Source organism: Takifugu flavidus, chromosome 5 (genome assembly GCF_003711565.1).
Source record: "Takifugu flavidus isolate HTHZ2018 chromosome 5, ASM371156v2, whole genome shotgun sequence".
Lineage (NCBI taxonomy): Eukaryota > Metazoa > Chordata > Actinopteri > Tetraodontiformes > Tetraodontidae > Takifugu > Takifugu flavidus.
The window spans coordinates 10,548,094-10,567,769 of NC_079524.1; the positions used below are offsets into that span (position 1 = coordinate 10,548,094).

The window sequence follows — 19,676 nt, forward strand, 5'->3', positions numbered from 1 at the left end:
GTATGTATTTAAAAGTCAAACTTAAAACAGTCTAATCATAAAAATGTGACAGGAATGTTGTAAATCAAATAAATAAGTTGCTCTGAAAACTAAAGGTGGTTGACTATTTGAATGACTCAATTATAACTGAGTCAGGCCAATTTTGAACAATTGCATTTTTTTTAAAAACTCCTTTGATCTGGAAGAAAGGAGAATTATGAGAGATTTGGCAGGAAACCCCTCCCCTCACAGGGTTGCACAATTAATTTGTATTGGACTCACCTGGTACCTGTTTGAAATACTTCACCTTGGCTCCCAGCAGCCTTTGGAGCATATTTTGTTTTGTTTGAGGCGATGGGTGGTCGCCTGTTTCTTTTTCTGCTGTTTCTGCAGTTGTTGGGACCCTTGCGAGGTGAGTGAAAATAGTTTTTTACCGACAAAACACTGATTGACACCAAACAACTAATGCCACAATCTTTCTTGTGTAACCATCTATAGGGGAAAGCATTCCTTTAAGGTGCAACCTGGGCTCTCAGTTGTGCAGTGATGGCTTAGAATGTGTCCTCTTCCAGCATTTATGTGATGGAGAGTCTGACTGCAAGGATGGTTCAGATGAAGAAAACTGTCAGACTGTGTGCAATGAAGGTACCAAACAGGTTAAAAGGAGTGCTTGGTGTAACTGAATTCAACCTGTTCATTTCAAACATTGATTTTAATGGATTCAGTTTGCAAGGTTGCATTCCTAAAACGTTAGCCTGCTTGTTGAAATTGATATTCTAACACTGATTACAATTAAAGTAGGCAAGACTGACCTATTTTCTCATGCCAAAGTTGTCGTTCAATATAGACCAGTTCCAGTGTGCTCATGGGAAGAAGTGTATTGACCAGGACCAGGTGTGTGATGACATCCCTCAGTGCCAGGACCGTTCTGATGAACTGGACTGTAGGAAGCAAACGGACACCTGCCATCACCAGTGTGACAACAAAAGTCGATGCTTGCCTTCAACGTTTCTATGTGATGGAGAGTGGGACTGCCTGGATGGCACCGACGAGGCCAACTGTGGTAGGCTGACTTGATTTGAGTGGCTGAGTCTCTCGCGTTTCTGTTGCATGTCTGAGTCAGAATGTTCTTCAGATTCCTCAGAGGATCAAGAGACGAAAGGAACTGAAAAGAAAACGGGAGGGACATCTGTGCATGCGGCACCTGAAGGCTTGACGCCCATCCAGTGTGAATTGCACTCTAAACCTTGCAAGAATAAAGTGGAATGTGTCTATCACACTCACGTCTGTGATGGAGAGGTGGACTGCACTGATGGCTCTGATGAGGAAGATTGCACATTAATATGTGAAGCTGGTGAGACACTCTTGTGAAAAGCCGGTTTCGGTGTGATTTTTATTTTTTAGAAATGCTGCCCTCTAGTGGGGAATTATTTTAGCAGTCTTCAAAATTTCGGCCTCGTCGTCCAGGCCTGCCAAAGCTGTGATCGTGATTTCATTCTGCAGAACAGTTTCAGTGCGCGCATGGGAGGAAGTGCATTGAGCGGGACCTGGTGTGTGATGGGGAGCCTCAGTGCCAGGACCACTCGGATGAACTTGAGTGTCATAAGATGATGGAGGGCTGCAGTCACCAGTGTGATGAGAGCCGCTGCATTCCTGAAACCTTCCTATGTGACGGGGAAAAGGACTGTCTGGACGGCAGTGATGAAGCAAACTGTGGTATGGTCTTGCGCAACCAGGATTATGCAATGCACTGTTCCAGCTGCAAGTTGTAAACTATGGCCTTGATTTTTAGTTAAACTAGGTTTTTCTATTTTAAAATGTAATTAAACATCTGAGTAGCTGAGACCTGACCAAATACCTTTCATTGAGAGACTTCAACAAAAGATAATTGAAAATCCTTGGTAAAAGAAATTCCTATCTGAATAAACTTTCTGGCTACACTTGTACAATATATCCACTGCAGAATAATTATATTGACAGTGTTCAATCATCTTTGTAGTGCGTCTTACTTGTTTAATGTACCTTTTTAATCGGCTCAGCCTATATGAGCAAGTGATATTTAATCCTCCTCCTCTCGGTAGTGGACAAAGACTGCGGTTCCATGGAGTTTAAATGTACCAGTGGGCAGTGTGTGTCCTCTGTAATGCGTTGCGATGGTCATCACGATTGCTGGGACCACTCGGACGAAGAGGGCTGCACCACTGCACAGGTCTGCACCACCAAACATCACTGCCCTCAGAGCAAGGAGTGTCTAGTTCAGGAGTGGATCTGCGATGGCCATCAGGACTGCAAAGATGGGTCGGATGAAAAGGTGCATGCAAAGCAAAACAAGCTAAGCTTTGAACATTGGAAGGCTGATTTAACAAATGTGCATCCACAAACACATCTTGAACTTCCATATTTTACTGTTTGTTTTGGTAGGATTGTCCTGTGACTCCGCTGAACTGTGGCGAGTTTCAGTGGTCTTGTATATCCAAGACCCAGTGCATCTCCACAACTTGGAGGTGTGACAGCATGGAGGACTGTAAAGACGGGAGTGATGAAACTGAATGTCAGTAGTTGTGCAATGCGGTGCATTTTCCTACTTGTGAAAATGTAAGTATTGATAAGTGAAATACTTTAATAACCAATATTTTTTTTTGGGAAATTCTGTGTGCACCAGGTGGGTCGATGCACTGCCTCTCCCACCAATTCCAGTGCGGCAGTCAGGAATGTCTGGATCTGGCTCTGGTGTGCAATGGCTATATTAACTGTGCAGATGGCTCGGATGAGGGTGGCAGCTGCCAGACGACTTGCACGGAGGATGAAATGAATCATTGCTCACAGAGCTGCTACAGTACTCCCCAAGGAACGGTGAGAACTGCAAATGGAAAAATGGAAGTTAGTCTAACCTATACAAATGTCTCTACATCCTGATGGTAATCAGTCTAGTGTACTCAGTCAGCTGCTGATTTGTGGTTGTTGTGTAGCGTTGCCACTGTTCAGCTGGGTACAGGCTGATGGAAGATGGAAGGAGCTGTTCAGATATTGACGAGTGCAAAAGCCCTGGTGGGTGCAGTCAGCTGTGCATCAACAGCCCGGGATCATACCATTGTGACTGTCACCCAGGCTACTTAATGGAGGCAAACGGACACGACTGCAAGATCAGAGGTAAAGTACTGTAATAGACCGGAATGTGCATGGAACAGAGCCTCAATCTGAATATTGTATATTCTGATATGTATATTGTATTCACCCTCTGTACTATGTACAGGTATACAGGGGCTGGGTATCCATTTACCTGGATTATTGTAAATATACATCCTCTTTGTATATTCCAAATTCTATTTGATTTTCTTTTTCTCTGTGCTCTGCTGCTGTTGCACTGTAAATTTCCCCGTGTGGGACAATAAAGGACCTGAATCTGAGAGCAGCCATGATGGTTTGAAAAGGCAGGTAAAGGGGTATAAAGTTTGTATCATTGCTCTGGTGTAAAGTATTGTGACTTTGTCATCCATAAGGCGAACCCTTGTTGCTGACCTCGATCCAGACGGACCTGTTTTTGGTGGGTCTGCGCGGCGGCAGCCTTGATGTGTTGTCATCTTCTGCCAAGAAGGCAATACTCTCTGTGGACTATGACTGGAAGGAGCAGAGGGTCTTCTGGGTCACGGTGGACACTGACAGCATCAGGTGGTCCTCACTGGACCACAAGACCACAGGCACTCTGATTAAAGGTTGGTTTAGCATAGAGGTGAAGCGACATTGGCGCTCGTATTCCCCATTGTGTCTTGGCTCTCGAAGGTATTCGTGCTGATTCTGTTGCCGTGGACTGGCTCGGGAGGAACCTGTACTGGATTGATGGTGTAAACAGTCAAATTGTTGCCATCAGTCTGGATAAGAATGCTGTGGAATCGCTGGACCACAGTGTCATCCTGGATGAAGACCTGGATCAGCCTCGCTCTCTTGCATTGCTACCACAGAAGGGGTCAGTGAGTCTTCTCCCTCTAAAGCAAATGCAGTTCTTAAGCCTGAAAACAAGTCTTCTCCCCCATTAGCTTGATGTTCTGGACAGAAATTGGTAATGTGGTGAAGATCGAGCGCGCTGGGATGGATGGATCAGAGAGGAGGGCCGTGGTGAACTCCAGCCTGGGCTGGCCGGGTGGTGTGGCGGTGGATGCCATTGCTGAAAGAGTTTACTGGGCAGATGAGAGACTCGGGGCAATTGGATCTGCAGCACTGGACGGAAATGACATTCGTGTAAAGCAGTTTGGGGAAGGAGATGATCTGATTGGCTATTTATGTACTCTGACTTGATCAAATGTCTTCTCCCCCCCCAGATTCTCCAGACAAAAGACACCTCAAACCCGTTTTCATTGGCAGTATTCAATGACATGCTGTACTGGACTGATGCCAAAAAACGAGTGGTGCATAGTGCTCATAAAGTCTCTGGCAAAAACAGTCACATTCTCCTGAAGAGGCAGAGACAACCTTTCGGTGTGAAGGTGAATGGAGATGATGTAAAAGATGAATCCCTAAATTGTTCATATGGAGAAATCATGACTGGCAACTACAGGGCTGACATGTTTTATTCTACTTTTATGAAAATTCCAGAATGTTTTGTTGATGGAATCATGTGAGATTTTGTATGAGTGTTTAAATCTCAAGCCTTTGTTTTCTCCTCAGATCATCCACCCATTGCTTCAAAAGAGTGCAGAGAGTCCCTGCGAGAAGAAGTGTTCCCACTTGTGTGTGTTGGCCCCCGGCCCCAAGGCTGTTTGCAAGTGTCCGTTTGGACTCTTGCTGGCTGAGGATGGCCTGACCTGCTCCAGCTTTGTTGATTCAGCATTCCTTCTGACGCTGTCTCCCTCCTCAGTCACAAAGGTGTTGCTTCTATTATCTGAAGCTTGTGACTCTACTTCATATTAACCACCTGGAATGAGGCCTAAATCATGGCAGCATGGCTGTAGATCTCCTACATCCAGGGATTGGCAACACCAGTCCTTGATGGTCAGGTTCAAGCCAGGCAGGCTTCCACCAAGAAAAGTGGAACCCCGGGCGAAAGCAATATCTACCTGTAGGATAGAAAACCCAGCTTGAATCAGGCCCTCGGACTGGAACTTCACCACTCCTGAGTCATACATGTTAACAATGGTTATATCTTTTAAAACAGCATGTACTTTTACAGAAAACAATCACATCTGTCAAGAAACGGAGGCTTGCTAAACCTATCCATCTCTTTTAGATCTATTTGCAGTCTCGAAACACAGCAGCACCGCTGAAAGACTGGCCTGAGCACCTGGCACTGCAGGTTCCCAGTGTCAATGAGGCGGCCATCATGGACTACAGCATCCGTGACCACACTCTGTACTTGACAGATGATGGCACGACTTCACTCAATTCCTTCAAGCTGAAAGACACTGATTTATTCCCTCGGGGTCAGCTCCTAAAACTCCTCGGCAACACCATCACTGCCATGGCCCTAGATTGGGTAACGCTTAATGTCTACTGGAGTAGCAACAAACAGCCCCGTCTGCAGGTCACAGCCATTGCTAAAGCCCACACAGCTGTTCTCATAAAGGAAGGTATCGGGAGGATGGAGTCCATTGCCTTGCACCCCCCCAGTGGAAGGCTGTGTTTCGCCAATTTAGGTCTGCAGGATACCGATACAATGGCTAGTGTAGAGTGTGCCAACATGGATGGCACTGGGAGGCGAGTGCTGTGGAAGGACGGTGTTGGGCCCACATCTCTTTCCTTTTCTCACAATGGAGAGACAATTTATTGGGCAGATACAGGTAGAACTTGTTTTTAAGCTTTTGTACATCCAGACTTTAACTGGAATTTAAAACAATGTTTTTTCTGCAGAATTGGGCAACATTGGTGCTGTTCAGCTTGATGGCTCTGGCTACAGAGAGCTGAAGGTTGGTGACGGTGTGGCTGCTGTGGCTCTGACTGATGACCTGTTGCTCTGGATGACTGTCAGTGGTAATGGCTCATGCTCCAACTCCAATCATGATTGCTTAATTTATCAGTTAAGGGCCTCAAAGTTCTTAATCTGCATAAGTTTTAACATGTGGATGATAAAAGCACACATCAGGGTGACTTTAATGAGATGTTGCCTCATCTTTCTATCAGATAAGACCAGGTTCTGGTACCATGAGAACGGAGAGGACAAGCTGTGGTTCGAAGTTGGCACTGAGGTGGTCGGGTTCAAGGCATTCAGCAAGTCTAGTCAGACTGGTACGTAAGAAGGGCACTATGAGGCACAAAGTGGCTAAAATGATCCTCCAAAACTCTTCCTGCCTCCCCCACAGGATCCAACCTCTGCTCAGAAAATAATGGTGACTGCCAGCACTTGTGCCTTGCTACCCCGGGCAGTCGGACGTGTAAGTGCGACCATGACCATGTCCTTGTGAATGCCACCCACTGCGGTCCAGAGCAGAGCTGCCTGGCTGGCACCAAACCCTGCCTGGACCAGCTCTCGTGCCAGCCTCCTGAGAAATTCTGTAATGGGCATGTCGACTGCTACGACCACTCGGATGAAAACTGTAAGTCAAGGCAATGAAAACAAATGGAAAATAAGCTGCTTCTAATGGCCAATACATGTTCACTTAGGTATTGCGATGAAGCGGTTGTCAGGAGGCATCGCTCTCGCTCCTCGTACCTACAGCCCCTCTCCGCCGGCCACCTCCATCTCTGCACTCTCTGAGGCCCCTGGCCTGAACACCACCCTCGATACCAACATACAGTTCATGAACCTGGATGCTGCTGAATGCAGCAGGAGGCGCTGCAGTGACAATGGCCGCTGCGAGGAGATCGGTGGAGAAACGACTTGTGCGTGTTCACCAGCCTACAGGGGTGACTCCTGCCAAGAACATGTCCTTAAAACCATGCAGGGTCCCATCGTCTACGGTGCAGCAGGGCTCTGCGTGGGTGTGGCGATCATTATTGTCACAGCAGTTGTGATTAAGAGGAGGAAGAGTGCCAGCACAAGGTTTCTTTTTCATCAACTTTGAAGTTATCATTCACACTTGCTGGACCCAATAATTTAATATGCTGATATCATTTTGAGCCACTGATTGGTCATAAGTCTGCATCCCTCCTGAGATACCTGCTGGTTTTACACTTGAATGTTTCCTTCTAATAGGAGAACCAGTTCAGCAGCAGTGAAAGAAACCAGTATGACCGATCTGGAGAGCACGGTAGAGGGTTCAGGTGCACAACCCTCTCCAGCAGAAGCAGACAAACCAGAGGTCAACCCTCAAATTTAATGTCTTGCATTATTTTAAAGTCATGTAGGATAACCACCTTCTCTCTGCAGGAGGCAGTATCAACTGTGGACTAAAGCCAACCTGAGAAGCAGATTTTAAATAAATACATTTCAGTCAAATTTCTTGAGACTTTGACTAACCATTCAACACACAGCTCGGCATCAAGATCCAAAATAAATGATTAAAAATAAGCGGCAAATCACAACAATGCCCCCTTTTTTTCCCCCATTCAAACTGAATTGAATTCTACATTCTGGGTTACAGATTCTACTGGTTTAAGTAGTGTAAAAGTACCAAAGAAATGCTGCTACTCTTGTGTAAGCTCTGTCCTGGGGCACGACTCCCTCAACATACCATCAAACCCCCACATTAGAACCACAGTCGGACTAAAATGGCATTTCTTCACTTTGGTTCTGTAACAATTGCTTGTTGGGTGTTTATATACATCACAACCAAAGAATAAATTGAAACAAAATTATTAAAACATTTATGAACCATGGTATTTAATTTAGTTTGTCATTGTGAAAGAAACTTCAGCATTTTGTCACATTGTTTACAGGATGCAAAAGGTCTGTTCAATATTTAGTCACCTATTGGCACTAAAATACTTCTCAACTTAATAAGGTATATTCCTTTAAAATTCAGATAACATGCTGAGCAGACATCGCAGTAAATATTAAGCAAAAATTTGGTCTTCATTTACTGTAAGAGGTATTCCTACAAATGTAAATGAATCTGGTAGACCTCAAGTTATAAAGTCTCTCTTTCATACATGCATTCCAGCTGAATATATGATCCATATGTTAAGCAGATTTAGAGTGGACACATGATATAGCCAAAGAATCATACCTTTGGAAGTGTTTCTGGCACATCTTTCAAATACATAGATGGAAAAAGTCCTTCAAACACCAAAAGAGTTTAGAAATACTAGTACCGTATTACACCTAAAATAAGGTTACCCAGTACTGCTGCCATCTCTGTGTGGGACTGTCTTGACCGACACCCAGCTCCAGCACGTTCTGCATAGACACTTAGGTTTGAAGGACCCCCCCCAAACAAAAAACAAAACAACGTTGCAACATCAGCGACAGGAGCTTCTTCGCGTACTCTGCACAGGTTCCCTTTTTTATCATTACATCTAAGATATTTTGGCTTCAATTTACTGGTCATGTGTTACCGTCTTTATTTGTTGTATGTTGTTTTAATGTGGTGTAGGAGACTAGGGCTGGATATGCTGCTCTGTTTCTGCCTCATCCTCAGTGTTCTGCTGCTGCTGCTGCTGCTGCTGCTGCATGAGGCCTCCGTCTTGTGCAGTATTGTAGGAGCGACAGCTGCTGCACTTCATCCCCAGCACGTGGAAAGGCACAGTGCAGTGTGTTTGGCAGTCATTGCACATAATCTGTGGCAAAGACATTACACATGGAGAAAATGTTAATGTGTTGCGTTTGATTAAGAATGTTTCGGTGGGTTCCTGACATCCTTACTTTGACTGTTGCACCCTGGTATTCAGGTGGCATCGGTGACTGGGCAATCTCTTGATCTATCTGTTTCCAGTGGTCAGCCATGTCCCACACAGAGTGCATACATAAAGGACAGCGATATGCACTAGGAGAAAAACAAAAGGACATAACCAGGTTTATCAAATGCAAGGTTTATTAATCACATGATTCAGGAAAAACTGTTTTTTAGAAAAAAAAAAAAAAAAAAAGGACTGGTGACAATCAAGCAAATATGTTTAGTGCACATACCCCATTTTGACCATGTCATCAAAGCAGTTCCTGCAGAAAATGGGAATATTAGAAGTTATATCACTTTTTAATCATGAACTGTGATTACAGAAATTAATTCATTGCTTCTTCCCTGTAAGGTTTTGAAGGGTTAAAAAAGTCCAATGCTAAAGTTAAAACTCTAAAATTGCTAACAGTCAAGGCTCTGTGTGTGTATTAATAATGCTTTAGCTAAGACTGCTTATATACCGTATATATGTACATCCAAAATAGTCAACTTTAATTATCATAGCTATGTATGGATTGTACTGGTTCTCCTTATTTAGTCATCTAAGCGCTGACAGCTCATGCTGAATTTTGAATGACATGTGGATTTTGTAAAGACAAGTTGTCTGCTAGGCCTCCGGTAACTCATGTCCTTGGAAGTTGCTGGAACAGGCAGAGATTGTTCTGAAAACACAAGCTATGTATAGAGTAGACCTGGTTGTAAATTTGCCTTACAGTGCATCCCTTAGTAAATACAAAAACTGGCTAAGCATTCGGGAGACAGCATAAGGTGTCATCCCAAGTCCAGAGAGGTTCAGTTGGCCTGGTGAGGGTTCAGGTACCTCGGAGACTGGAGGCAGTGCAGCGGTGACTTATGTTCCAGTTGACTGACTTTTTGGGTTTTGATTTACCACTAGGTTTATGCATCTTTGTTTATTTTTTACTCATTGGCTGCTGTAATCCTGACTCCTTTTTGATCTTCAATAAATGCTGGGCAACCTTTTAAATAGAACAATCTTCTGGTACGCCGTGTCGCATTTTTTCGACATGAACACGCAAACAGATGCCTTTTGAGTAGAAAGGCCATTCCGCCTCCTCCTCCCCGTCATTGGGGCACTGAAGAGAAGGCTGAAAAAATCCTCTCAACAGGTTATATACACCCAAGACAGTAAAACTTCTTACTTGTGTAAAAGGTGGCCACATGGAAGGACATGAGCCCCAATTCTGGATGTGTGAATGTCCTGTTGAGGAAAAAAAATCCCTGCATGGTTTTAGTTGTTCTCTAGACCTCTCTCTCTTTCTCTGTTATGGTTCCTTACCTCCACGCAGACAGAACAGTTCTGCCGTGAAACATTCTCAACACACTGAAATATTTAAAATAGTTGCATCAGCAGAAAGGATATCTGTGTTCTCAACAAAAGTGATGTGAGTAGGGCAAAAGCAGGCCGAGGATAAGACTCACCTTGTGGTTTCCACGTAGGTCCTGGGCTAAACACAAATTGCATTTCTCACAATGGAAATACTTCTCCCTTGGCCCAATCCTGTGAGAATGACAAACTTGTCACTTACAATACAGACATGAATAATAACCAAGAATAGGTTTAAGGAAACATTGCTAACTCTGCATTGAACATTACAGGGAGGCAACTACCTCAGGCCCACCCCGCCCTTAATTATCTAAACTGTCATTTTTTATAAGTTGTGTCAAATACTCAAACAGTTGATCAGCATCTTTCTATCAAGTTGGAGGGCTGTAAAATGGAAACCTGCCAAGTTATAAAAATGGTCGAAACAATTTTGTCAAAATGAAAAACTGTTGCTCACCTGCATATTCCACACAGCTGGCAGTGATACTGCTTTTTGTTCTTGTCAAACAAGTGGCAAATATCACAGTAATACTCTCCAAACTGTATGTGGCACTGCTCACAATTCTGCTGAGCCTTTAGATGGCAAGAAAATCCAGCATAAACACAAATACATGGCCAAAAGCTGTGGAATTTCTGATGTGGTCGGTCCTGCTACAGCAGGCAGTGAAGGTGAGTGATGATGGCAGCATTTATGTTCCTCACTCACCTGCTGTACTGTCTGACACTCACAGCACTGCACCTCCCTAACTTTGAACCGGTCCATTTTGTGTTTCTCCTCTGCATCATGACACAGCCGGCAAACATACAGTTTACCACAGCAAGGTGCCTGCAGTACATAGAAGCACACGAAAGAAGATCCAGGGATGATTATTCGAAAGAACATGGCTTCAGCAATTCCGATGGCTACCAAATCAAAAGGAATAAGCTACAGACTAATAATAGAGAGTAGACTAAAACGCATAAACTGTTTACAAAAGCTAAAGCTGATTCTCTCACGTCTAATCTGCCTGGCTCACCCCTTCATCCGTAATATCTAAATAAAAAACCAAAGCATCTGTCATTCTATTGAAAACCATGAAGTGTTTTCTTTATCAGTCTACATATCAGTGCTTCATGTTGAGAATTTTAATTTTTACTCTGTTGAAATTTCCAAGCAACAGCATTAACGTTTCAACAACTCTCTCACTGGCTCTTGAAGACCGAATCTACGTGTGACCCAACACATCGGTCTCCAAAATGAATATAAGCGTAATGTTACAAAATCAAATGTTATCACCTACTTTGAGAAGACAGCTACGCAAATAATGCGTACAACCCGCAGAGGAAGCCATATTTCTGCCAGTTCTGACTTTTCTTATTCGTTGGGCCAATTTGTGATCACTTCTTCTTTGGTCAAAATAAAAAGAGCGTAGTTGATATTATACTGCCCCTTGTGGCTGTATCCAATCACCCCCTCATAAAATAAAATGTAATGACATTTTTATAAAAAACAACACCAGCTATACCTGAGAGTATTTATTACCGTCAATATCCTCAGATAACATCACAACTCTATAATAGTTGTCTCTTAATCTCTAATAATCCAGAAGTGCAAACGCCATGAATTTATTAATCCAGAAGTGTAAATGCCCTGAACGCGCCGCTGGTGTAGTGGTATCATGCAAGATTCCCATTCTTGCGACCCGGGTTCGATTCCCGGGCGGCGCACGCGTTTTGCTTCGGCCACCATGACTCTCAATTCCCTGCCATTTTAAATTTAAGCGTCTTAATCGACCACGTACCGCGTTCTACTCGGCAAACCAATAGTTAATGCTGCCTGCCTCCGTTCGCTGTATGTAGTTGTGTTTTTCCCCTCCGATACAATTCATAGAATCGATAGCTGATTTTATTGAAGCCAAATCTTCACGCGTGGCAGAGATTAAGCAAATGTGAGGGCATATATAGTTTATATCCACATTTAGATTTTAATTTCGTTTCGGCGCGCAGGTTGATGCTGCTGACGCCTTTCCTCCGCCATCTTCAACTTCCTATTGTTTGCAGGCTGTCTGCGCCGTCAGAGGGAGAGAGAGATATAGAGAGGGAGAGAGAGAGAGAGGGAGAGAGAAAGAACAGGACCAGGCACATTTGTCAATAATAAGTAGGTAGAGCGGTTGTATTCGCGGTCGCTGAAGTTCAACACACGGTATTTGTATGTCATTGGATTAGTTATTTCTCAGGACAAGACCACTAAACCTTTACGATGGAGGATGACCAGCCTAGAACGTTGTAAGTAATAGCGGCCCTGTCTGCGAGCTGGACTCGGAAGGCTCCGTGGAACTAAAAGGTTTCCACGTTGCTGTTGCGGCGAGCCGTCAAATGAGGATACATTCACGACGGACCCACGGTGCTTCAGTTTAATTTACAATCGGCTAAAATTGTCCGGCACGGATTCGGTTTCGATGAATTTGGTCGTAATAATAACGCATGGTATCGAGCCCCATCATCCACCTCCGGTGGTGTTTTTCAGGTGCCCACTCGTCCCCGTCTTTTAAAACACGGACGTTTTTAAACGCGGATGCATTCTCCATTTATTCCATTTTTCTCTCCTATATACACCCATCGTTTAAATCCTGGCTTTAGAGCTGTGTGTTTGTAACGTCCCGTTACTTGCCAAACCACTTAGCATGAGGCCTTTGAAACCGGCTAACGTTATATTTAGCTAGCTGACGAGCCACGTCAATGCTCGGAGACAACGCTCAGACACCCGGGGCCGCTCCAATAATGTATGGCGGGGTAACTGTATAAAATGTATGTGAACACGAGTAATATTTACCCCCCTAACGGTGTTTATGTTCGTAAATCTAGTGAATCATTGCGGGTACTAGCTAGCTGGTTTCGTAGCCTTTGTTTGCATGCTACTTCCTGTTTGACAAAGACTCAATTCCTGCCATCTCTGTTCTTGCTTGTAGGTATGTGGGGAACCTGTCCAGGGATGTAACTGAACCTCTCATTCTGCAGGTCTTTACACAGATAGGACCGTGCAAGAGCTGTAAAATGATAGTTGATGTGAGTGTCCGTCCTGGTTTTAATGGTTTGATCTCAGTCGATGTCAGTCTAACGTGAAACATGACGAGAATCTCACTAATAACATTATAATAACTTTCTCCTCCAAAAGGTGATAAGTGTCTCACTTTAAAGAGTTGTCTTTTCCTACTGGCAGACTGCTGGAAATGATCCCTACTGCTTTGTGGAGTTCTATGAACACAGGCATGCTGCTGCCTCATTGGCAGCTATGAATGGAAGGAAAATAATGGGTAAGGTAAGCTATCGTGTCTACAGGGTGAGTGGGAACCAGTGGGCTTCAGTTCTACCGTATTTATAAAAATCTTATATCAAAAGTTATCTGCTATAGTCATAATAGAAGTTTGTAGTCAATGGAATCACCCAGTAATCCTCATTGGTCTAATTTTCAGTGACGTATTGAGTTGAACAGCTATTACTTTGTCAATTAATAAAATTAACACAATATTTAAAAAAAAGGTTGTCTGCTGCACCAGAGGCTTGACAGAAAACCAAGAAGTGATTGGAGTAGAAGACTTTTAGCAGCCCGGCCTCTTTTGATGGGTTTTCTGGGTTTGTTGTACTGCGAAGGCCGTGGCAGCATTGGGCCTCTGCCGCAATCGCAGAAAAATGTGATAAGGTGCACGTGTCGTCTCCGACAGAGCTCTCCTGCTCCTGATGAAATTTTACTGGATTTTGCTGCGATCATCTGCATGCGACCAAAGCCTTCTGGAGGAATGTGATGTGGTCAGATGTGCGGAATTGAGGTCTTGCACTGGAAAAAAAAACCATGTCTGGAAGTTGAATGATCTTGCTGCCAGTGGAACAAGTGCTTTTTAGTAAAAAGGAGGAGAAAGGAGGTCAAATATGGCCATTGATGTGTTTTTAATCCTTTAGACTCGCTAAGACCTGGAAAAACCAATGATAAATTAACCTCTATCGCAGATTCACTATGTTTTTGTGACAAAGTCGTACCTGTTTTACTCAATACTTTAAAAAGAGTGAGCACCATATACAAATTATAAAAATAGTATTTATCTTGGTAGCTTAAACGTTGCTCTCAAAAAATAGGCCTTTTGTAGAGAAAAATGACTGTCAGTCATGTAAACGCCCCCCCCACCTGGTTCGTTCTGTTTCTGTCCCCTTTGCAGGAGGTCAAAGTGAACTGGGCCACGACGCCAACCAGCCAGAAAAAAGACACGAGTAGTGAGTAAACGTGCCGCTGATTCAACATCTGTTCCCGAGGCTGGAAAGTCTGTTTTTCCCAATCATTGTTGTCTAAAGTGCGATCGTCCCTTTCAGATCATTTTCACGTCTTTGTTGGAGACCTCAGCCCAGAAATAACGACAGATGACGTCAAAGCTGCCTTCGGTCCGTTTGGTAGGATATCGTAAGTGTCCAGAGTTTAAGCGGATAGAAATCAAAGGTGGCTGGAGGAGGAAAAGGTTGGAATTTCTGCTGTCGTCCACAGAGATGCTCGTGTGGTGAAAGATATGGCTACAGGGAAATCCAAAGGCTATGGCTTCGTGTCTTTCTTCAACAAATGGGTGAGTCCCATGACGAGAGAGCTGGGTACATGCAAATTTTGGTGGAAAAGCCTGATAATTATGCTGCTGCTAGTGCCGCTCTCGTGCTGTTTGAGTCCCATTTTTAAAGCAAAAACGGGTTTTTGAATTGTCGTATTTTCTGAGGATCCAGGTGTGAGGAATAATGCGGCATTTTTGTTCCAGGATGCGGAGAACGCCATCCAACAGATGGGTGGGCAGTGGTTAGGAGGCCGACAAATTCGGACCAACTGGGCCACAAGAAAGCCCCCTGCCCCAAAGACCACCTACGAGAGTGCGTAGCTGTGAACGCGGCGCTGGATCCCACGCTGGGACCGGTTCTAACTAATCCTCTGTGTTCCCCTCGGCAGGCAACTCCAAGCAGTTATGTTTTGATGACGTCGTTAACCAGTCCAGCCCCAGCAACTGCACCGTCTACTGCGGCGGCGTCAGCACCGGACTGACAGGTAACCACGTGAACACCGTCCCCGGAGACAATCCCGTGCACGTCGTCACATCTGATGTTTCTTCTGATTATTATTTTCAGAACAACTGATGAGGCAGACCTTCTCTCCCTTCGGACCCATCATGGAGATTAGAGTTTTCCCAGACAAAGGCTATTCATTTGTGAGGTGCGTGGAGATATTTGGATGTTGGATTTACGCAGCGTGCACGCGCCTCCACGGGGAGGGTTAGCATGTCCTTAGCCGCTCTCTCCTGTGTTTTTCTGCAGGTTTAACTCCCACGAGTCAGCAGCCCATGCCATTGTGTCAGTGAATGGCTCATCAATAGAGGGACACGTAGTCAAATGCTACTGGGGCAAAGAGACCCCGGACATGATGAACACGATGCAGCAGATGCCCATGCCCCAGGTAACGATGTCACCTGACGTACAAGCTGTAGATCCACAGTCTCTTGTTTTCAATTTGTCCTCCCCTCTAAAGGTTGAATATCTGTAATTGGGGAAAAAGAAGTCTAACTCTAGTTGACCTCTGCTGTGCCTTTTGTAGCAGAACAAGATGAGCTTCCCCGCAGCCCAGCCCTACGGCCAGTGGGGCCAGTGGTACGGCAACGGGCACCAAATCAGCCAGTACGTCCCCAATGGGTGGCAGGTCCCCACCTACGGTGTGTACGGCCACGCCTGGAACCAGCAGGGCTTCAAGTAAGTAGCACAGTGTGCACAGGGCTACCCTTCATCACCGCCTCCTCCTCCTCCTTCAGCACCATCAGAGACACCAGGGCAACAAGAGCCAGCTCTGACACCAGGAGGGAGCCGTGGCCCCCCCTCCCTCCTCTACACACACTCGGCCCCTCTTCCTGAGGATCATTACACACACACACACACACACACACGTGCACATGCAGAGGACAGTTTGAACTTTTTGTTGTTGATTATGTTTAAATCTGTCTTTATTTCTTAGCACAGCACCCCCTCACAACATGTTTGTGCGTACTTTTCCACCTGACTTACGCAGGAATATTTAGAAAGCGCAGACCTAAACCAATCACCCCCCTCCAGGATTTCAGTCTCTTTTTTTGATTGTTGCAGCCTAATCACCCGTTTTTTTTTCTTTTTCTTTGGTTGCATCTTGATGCCGAGCTTTTAGGCCTTTTGTAGTCATCAAATTGTGAAAGTGCGACCTTCCACCTCTCGGTCCGATTCTCTTTTTCAGACCGAATTTTTTATTTTTATTTTTATAAACGTGACGCCTGTTAAAACAAAAGGTTGCGCTAAATTGACGGGAATAAGTTGAATTTATAGTTATTGTAACTCCTGGAGGGTCTGTGAACTATAAGGAATGTAGGCCAAAGCATTTTTCAACAAGTTAAGTTAAACGTTCAGGAGGTCAACGCTTCATACTGTGTTCATTAAAGCCTGTCCATTTTTGTGTATGTGCATGTCAGATCTTTTTACATTTTGTCAATTTGATTTAATTTGTACCTAAACTGTCCTTTGTTGGGTCAGCCATGCCAAATATCATATTTAATTAAAATTGATGCAGGCAGTGTGTGCTGTCAGAAATAAGAGAGGCCAAATGTAAACCCCCTGGTGATGTGTGTGTGTGTGTGTGTGTGAGAGAACAGGCTCTGTATGAAGGTGTGAGGTCACGAAAGCAGTAACGTGTGTTTGATTGTACAGTAAAAACACACGTCCTCAAACCCTCTGACTTGACCTTCGAAGTTCAAACTATCCGCTATAAGCTGTCTCTTATCTCAACACTGACGTCAGAGTTATCGAATAAAGGATGCAGAACCTAAATTGACATTTCCTATAGTTCCATCATTTGGGTGAAGCAGCTATTCTGACAGTAGCTCTTTAGTATCCAGAGTTGCCCTCACTCCATCTGAGGTCCCACAGTGAAATAATTGATAGAACTGTAACCATTGTTGTTTTAATTTGTTAGTGTGTGCAGTCAAATAAAGGGCGACCCAGCAGAAGCATAATGATCCAAACCGTGTTTTTTTTTTTTTCCTCCATCTTTTCGTGCTCAGCTGTAATTCCTTGTGATTAAAAAAAAGTATATATATATATAAATCCAACTGTCCCACTGAGTCGGCAGCAAACTGCAGGGGTGTCATTACACATTTCAAAGAGCTAAAACCCCCCCTATTTTTCTAGTTTTCCTTGTTGATGGGAACTGTTACAGGTGCTTTCAGTGGCATAACTGCTGTAATATAATAATCAGTGAACACCCGGCGCCCTCTAGTGGCCTGGAAGGGCAACGGGTTTTTATTTTCTCACCAATAAAGATGACTTTGTGTTTCAATTAAGTGTTTTTAGAATGAATATTTTGATAACTGGCACCCCTGAATCGACACTCTTTAAATCAGAGCTGATCGGAATGCGACTGGCAACCTAAACCCGTCAGATGACGCGTATGGCAAAGATTAGTTAACTAGTTAACTCGCTGTGCTTAGCCTGTATGCTTTGTCTGCCTTTTCACTCATATTTAATCAAATTACACGTAACCTTCTGTTTCCTTGTTGTGTTCTAGCTTTTTTTTCTTTTTTTTTTTTGCCCAGCCTACCTCACTCTCCAAACCTCCACCTTCTCGTTCTCATTCTAGCTTAATTCTAGAAGCTCTAATACGAAACTTTTGCTCACCTTCGCCTCGTCTACTCTAACCTGCTGGCATTTTTTTGTCTTTCTCTCTTTTTACCTCATGTTTTGCAGTCACTTACCGGCCAGTGCTGGGTGGACTGGCATGAGCACCATCACTAACGGTGGGGTGATGGAGCCTACACAGGGATTGAATGGGAGTATGCTAGCCAGCCAGCCTGGTATGGGAGCCACAGGATACCCCACACACTGATGAGTGGGCAGGGTGGGAGTTTTGTTAACCATCAGTCTCTTGTTGGCTGTACGGTGGCCCTTCAGGGCTGTGATAAGATCGCCTCCATTTGTGGCAGGACTTTTTTCTGGGATGTGGAACCAAATGGGGAAGGTTGACGTCAAAGGAGATGTAAATGGGGTTTGAATGGGGGAGGGGTGGGAGTGGGCTTGTAACGGGAGCCAGGGCCATTTGACCCACAGGTATTTCCACCCCCTGTGGTGGGCAAGACCGGCCAGGAACCAGGGCTCTTATCATTTTTAAGTTAACTGTAAATGAGTATAAACTGTAAAGGAGAAACTTTTGGATTTTCTTTGAGTTTTACAAATTTCTTCCATTTTCACACCTGCCCCCCCCCCCCACACCGCCAGAGAGGGGGTTTGTCTCTTTGGGTTTTTTTTTATTTTTATTTTTTAAAGAAACCTACAGTCTGAGTTGTGCTAATTTATGAAATTTAGTTATGATCTGAGGAATGGAAATTTAATTTGTCCTCTTGGATTAAATCAATTGCAGGGATTGTTGCCACTGTTGTTTCTCTGTAAGGGCAGATAAATATTGCACAGTTTTTTCCCTCTTTCTTGGACAATTTCACACAGATGAGTGTCCCCCCACCCACACCACCTTTTTCTGCATTCCATTTCTCCTTCATATCTTTCAGACAGCCTCAAAAGTCTTTCACCTTGTAAATAACCATTAATTCATTTGAAACAATGTAAGTAAAATGCTACTGTTAACTGTGGGTGCTTGCTTTTTTTTTTCTTTTTCTTTCCTTTTGATAACTCGACAGTTAACTCCAACACTGTACGTAGCGGAGTGGCACTATCGAACGTGATGCTGGCACAGTGCAAACACACGAATCTTCCATGCAGGGATAAGTAAGCATTGCCATGCAGTGCGAACTTTAAAATTTAACATAATTCAGATGTTAAAAGGGTGATCATGTTTGACACTTCTAATGGTTTTTAAATATCTATCAAGACGTCAGTGTTTTATATAAAAAGTGAGCAGATTCAATCTTCACGTGTGCTCATTTAGCCAGAGAGATGCGGAGGCCTACATTGTAACTGTTGCCTTATAGAGCTGGTTTCTTTTACCTGACAAGATAACTCTTTTTAAATTAGGCAGTGCCTACAGACGTTTTCACATCCTTTGTATAGAAAGCTGTTCGCCCCGGGAACTGATGACTCTGCTACTGTAATCATTGTTTTCTTGCTTTGTCCAATTAAAATGCTAATGCACATAAATCAGCGTCTCTGCCCTTTATTTTGGCGATTGAAATGTGATCTTTGTCTCTGGCTTTTGTGCTTATTAGTTTATTCATTTGATCCAGCCAACACTCCTGTGTCATCGGTGTATTAAAGGCTGTTAATATTAACATTCATATATTAGCTGTTAAATTATGTTTATTAATACAGTAATAAGCCTGAATAGGAGTCTATTTACTGTCTAAACTAATTATGCTACAGTTTATATTATTGATAACTATGGGACCTTCCTTAAAAGCTTTTACAAAACATTGAATAACAGTTAAAATGTTGAGTGTCTAAAATTTAAATTCATCGTCCCAGAGATGAACACACACAAAACATTTATATATCTGCAGGGTTATCTCTATAATGTTGGTCCACTTTGCTTCAAGCACTTAGTTATTTTGATATTCATTTTAAAAATTACG

The 19,676-nt window shown here is 43.8% G+C and overlaps 3 protein-coding genes and 1 non-coding gene across 7 annotated transcripts; 3 read left to right on the forward strand and 1 right to left on the reverse strand.

Moving 5' to 3' along the window:
- The first annotated feature begins 238 nt into the window (after window positions 1-238).
- On the forward strand, window positions 239-7,345 carry lrp13 (low-density lipoprotein receptor related-protein 13). 2 transcript variants are annotated; one of them, XM_057032712.1, is made up of 21 exons: window positions 241-391; window positions 478-624; window positions 827-1,042; window positions 1,115-1,333; window positions 1,483-1,695; window positions 2,061-2,290; window positions 2,401-2,530; window positions 2,642-2,832; window positions 2,949-3,129; window positions 3,480-3,692; window positions 3,760-3,943; window positions 4,014-4,215; window positions 4,296-4,460; window positions 4,642-4,839; window positions 5,201-5,750; window positions 5,821-5,940; window positions 6,091-6,195; window positions 6,270-6,503; window positions 6,571-6,949; window positions 7,103-7,208; window positions 7,277-7,345. In XM_057032712.1, the coding sequence occupies exons 1-21, from the start codon at window positions 334-336 to the stop codon at window positions 7,298-7,300; spliced, it is 4,065 nt and encodes a 1,354-aa protein (XP_056888692.1). In that variant the 5' UTR covers window positions 241-333; the 3' UTR covers window positions 7,301-7,345. The 2 variants fall into 2 exon arrangements, with proteins under 2 accessions (XP_056888693.1, XP_056888692.1); XM_057032713.1 differs by lacking the exons at window positions 6,270-6,503; window positions 6,571-6,949; window positions 7,103-7,208; window positions 7,277-7,345 and having other exon boundaries at window positions 239-391; window positions 5,821-5,986.
- A 367-nt stretch (window positions 7,346-7,712) lies between these two features.
- rchy1 (ring finger and CHY zinc finger domain containing 1) lies at window positions 7,713-11,461 on the reverse strand. The gene is made up of 9 exons (XM_057032738.1): window positions 11,367-11,461; window positions 10,793-10,912; window positions 10,544-10,659; window positions 10,182-10,260; window positions 10,039-10,083; window positions 9,902-9,960; window positions 8,975-9,004; window positions 8,711-8,831; window positions 7,713-8,625 (listed from the first exon to the last, which is right to left on the reverse strand). Exons 1-9 carry the CDS (start codon window positions 11,415-11,417, stop codon window positions 8,446-8,448), a joined length of 801 nt encoding a protein of 266 aa, XP_056888718.1. The 5' UTR covers window positions 11,418-11,461; the 3' UTR covers window positions 7,713-8,445.
- Window positions 11,462-11,722: 261 nt separating this feature from the next.
- trnag-ccc (transfer RNA glycine (anticodon CCC)) lies at window positions 11,723-11,793 on the forward strand. The gene has a single exon. It is a non-coding gene; the product is annotated as a tRNA-Gly (tRNA).
- Window positions 11,794-11,992: 199 nt separating this feature from the next.
- LOC130525695 (cytotoxic granule associated RNA binding protein TIA1-like) lies at window positions 11,993-19,245 on the forward strand. Of its 3 annotated transcripts, none has more exons than XM_057032734.1 (12): window positions 11,993-12,351; window positions 13,035-13,131; window positions 13,286-13,384; window positions 14,277-14,331; window positions 14,410-14,515; window positions 14,597-14,672; window positions 14,856-14,964; window positions 15,041-15,136; window positions 15,217-15,301; window positions 15,403-15,541; window positions 15,680-15,831; window positions 17,845-19,245. In XM_057032734.1, exons 1-12 carry the CDS (start codon window positions 12,326-12,328, stop codon window positions 17,981-17,983), a joined length of 1,179 nt encoding a protein of 392 aa, XP_056888714.1. In that variant the 5' UTR covers window positions 11,993-12,325; the 3' UTR covers window positions 17,984-19,245. The 3 variants fall into 3 exon arrangements, with proteins under 3 accessions (XP_056888714.1, XP_056888716.1, XP_056888715.1); XM_057032736.1 differs by having other exon boundaries at window positions 11,997-12,351; window positions 15,891-19,245; XM_057032735.1 differs by having other exon boundaries at window positions 12,034-12,351; window positions 14,428-14,515.
- The last annotated feature ends 431 nt before the right edge of the window (window positions 19,246-19,676 follow it).

Excerpts from the sequence above, each read along its gene's own strand:
- rchy1 (XM_057032738.1), bottom strand. The coding sequence starts at position 11,417 with ATGGCTTCCTCTGCGGGTTGTACGCATTATTTGCGTAGCTGTCTTCTC. Across the intron at positions 8,832-8,974 it reads GATGACATGGTCAAAATGGG|TGCATATCGCTGTCCTTTAT; the intron begins GTATGTGCACTA and ends TTTTTCTCCTAG. Across the intron at positions 8,626-8,710 it reads ACCAGGGTGCAACAGTCAAA|ATTATGTGCAATGACTGCCA; the intron begins GTAAGGATGTCA and ends TCTTTGCCACAG.
- lrp13 (XM_057032712.1), top strand. The coding sequence starts at position 334 with ATGGGTGGTCGCCTGTTTCTTTTTCTGCTGTTTCTGCAGTTGTTGGGA. Across the intron at positions 3,130-3,479 it reads ACACGACTGCAAGATCAGAG|GCGAACCCTTGTTGCTGACC; the intron begins GTAAAGTACTGT and ends GTCATCCATAAG. Across the intron at positions 3,944-4,013 it reads GCATTGCTACCACAGAAGGG|CTTGATGTTCTGGACAGAAA; the intron begins GTCAGTGAGTCT and ends CTCCCCCATTAG.
- LOC130525695 (XM_057032734.1), top strand. The coding sequence starts at position 12,326 with ATGGAGGATGACCAGCCTAGAACGTT. Across the intron at positions 13,385-14,276 it reads GAAGGAAAATAATGGGTAAG|GAGGTCAAAGTGAACTGGGC; the intron begins GTAAGCTATCGT and ends TCCCCTTTGCAG. Across the intron at positions 15,542-15,679 it reads AGCAGATGCCCATGCCCCAG|CAGAACAAGATGAGCTTCCC; the intron begins GTAACGATGTCA and ends TGCCTTTTGTAG.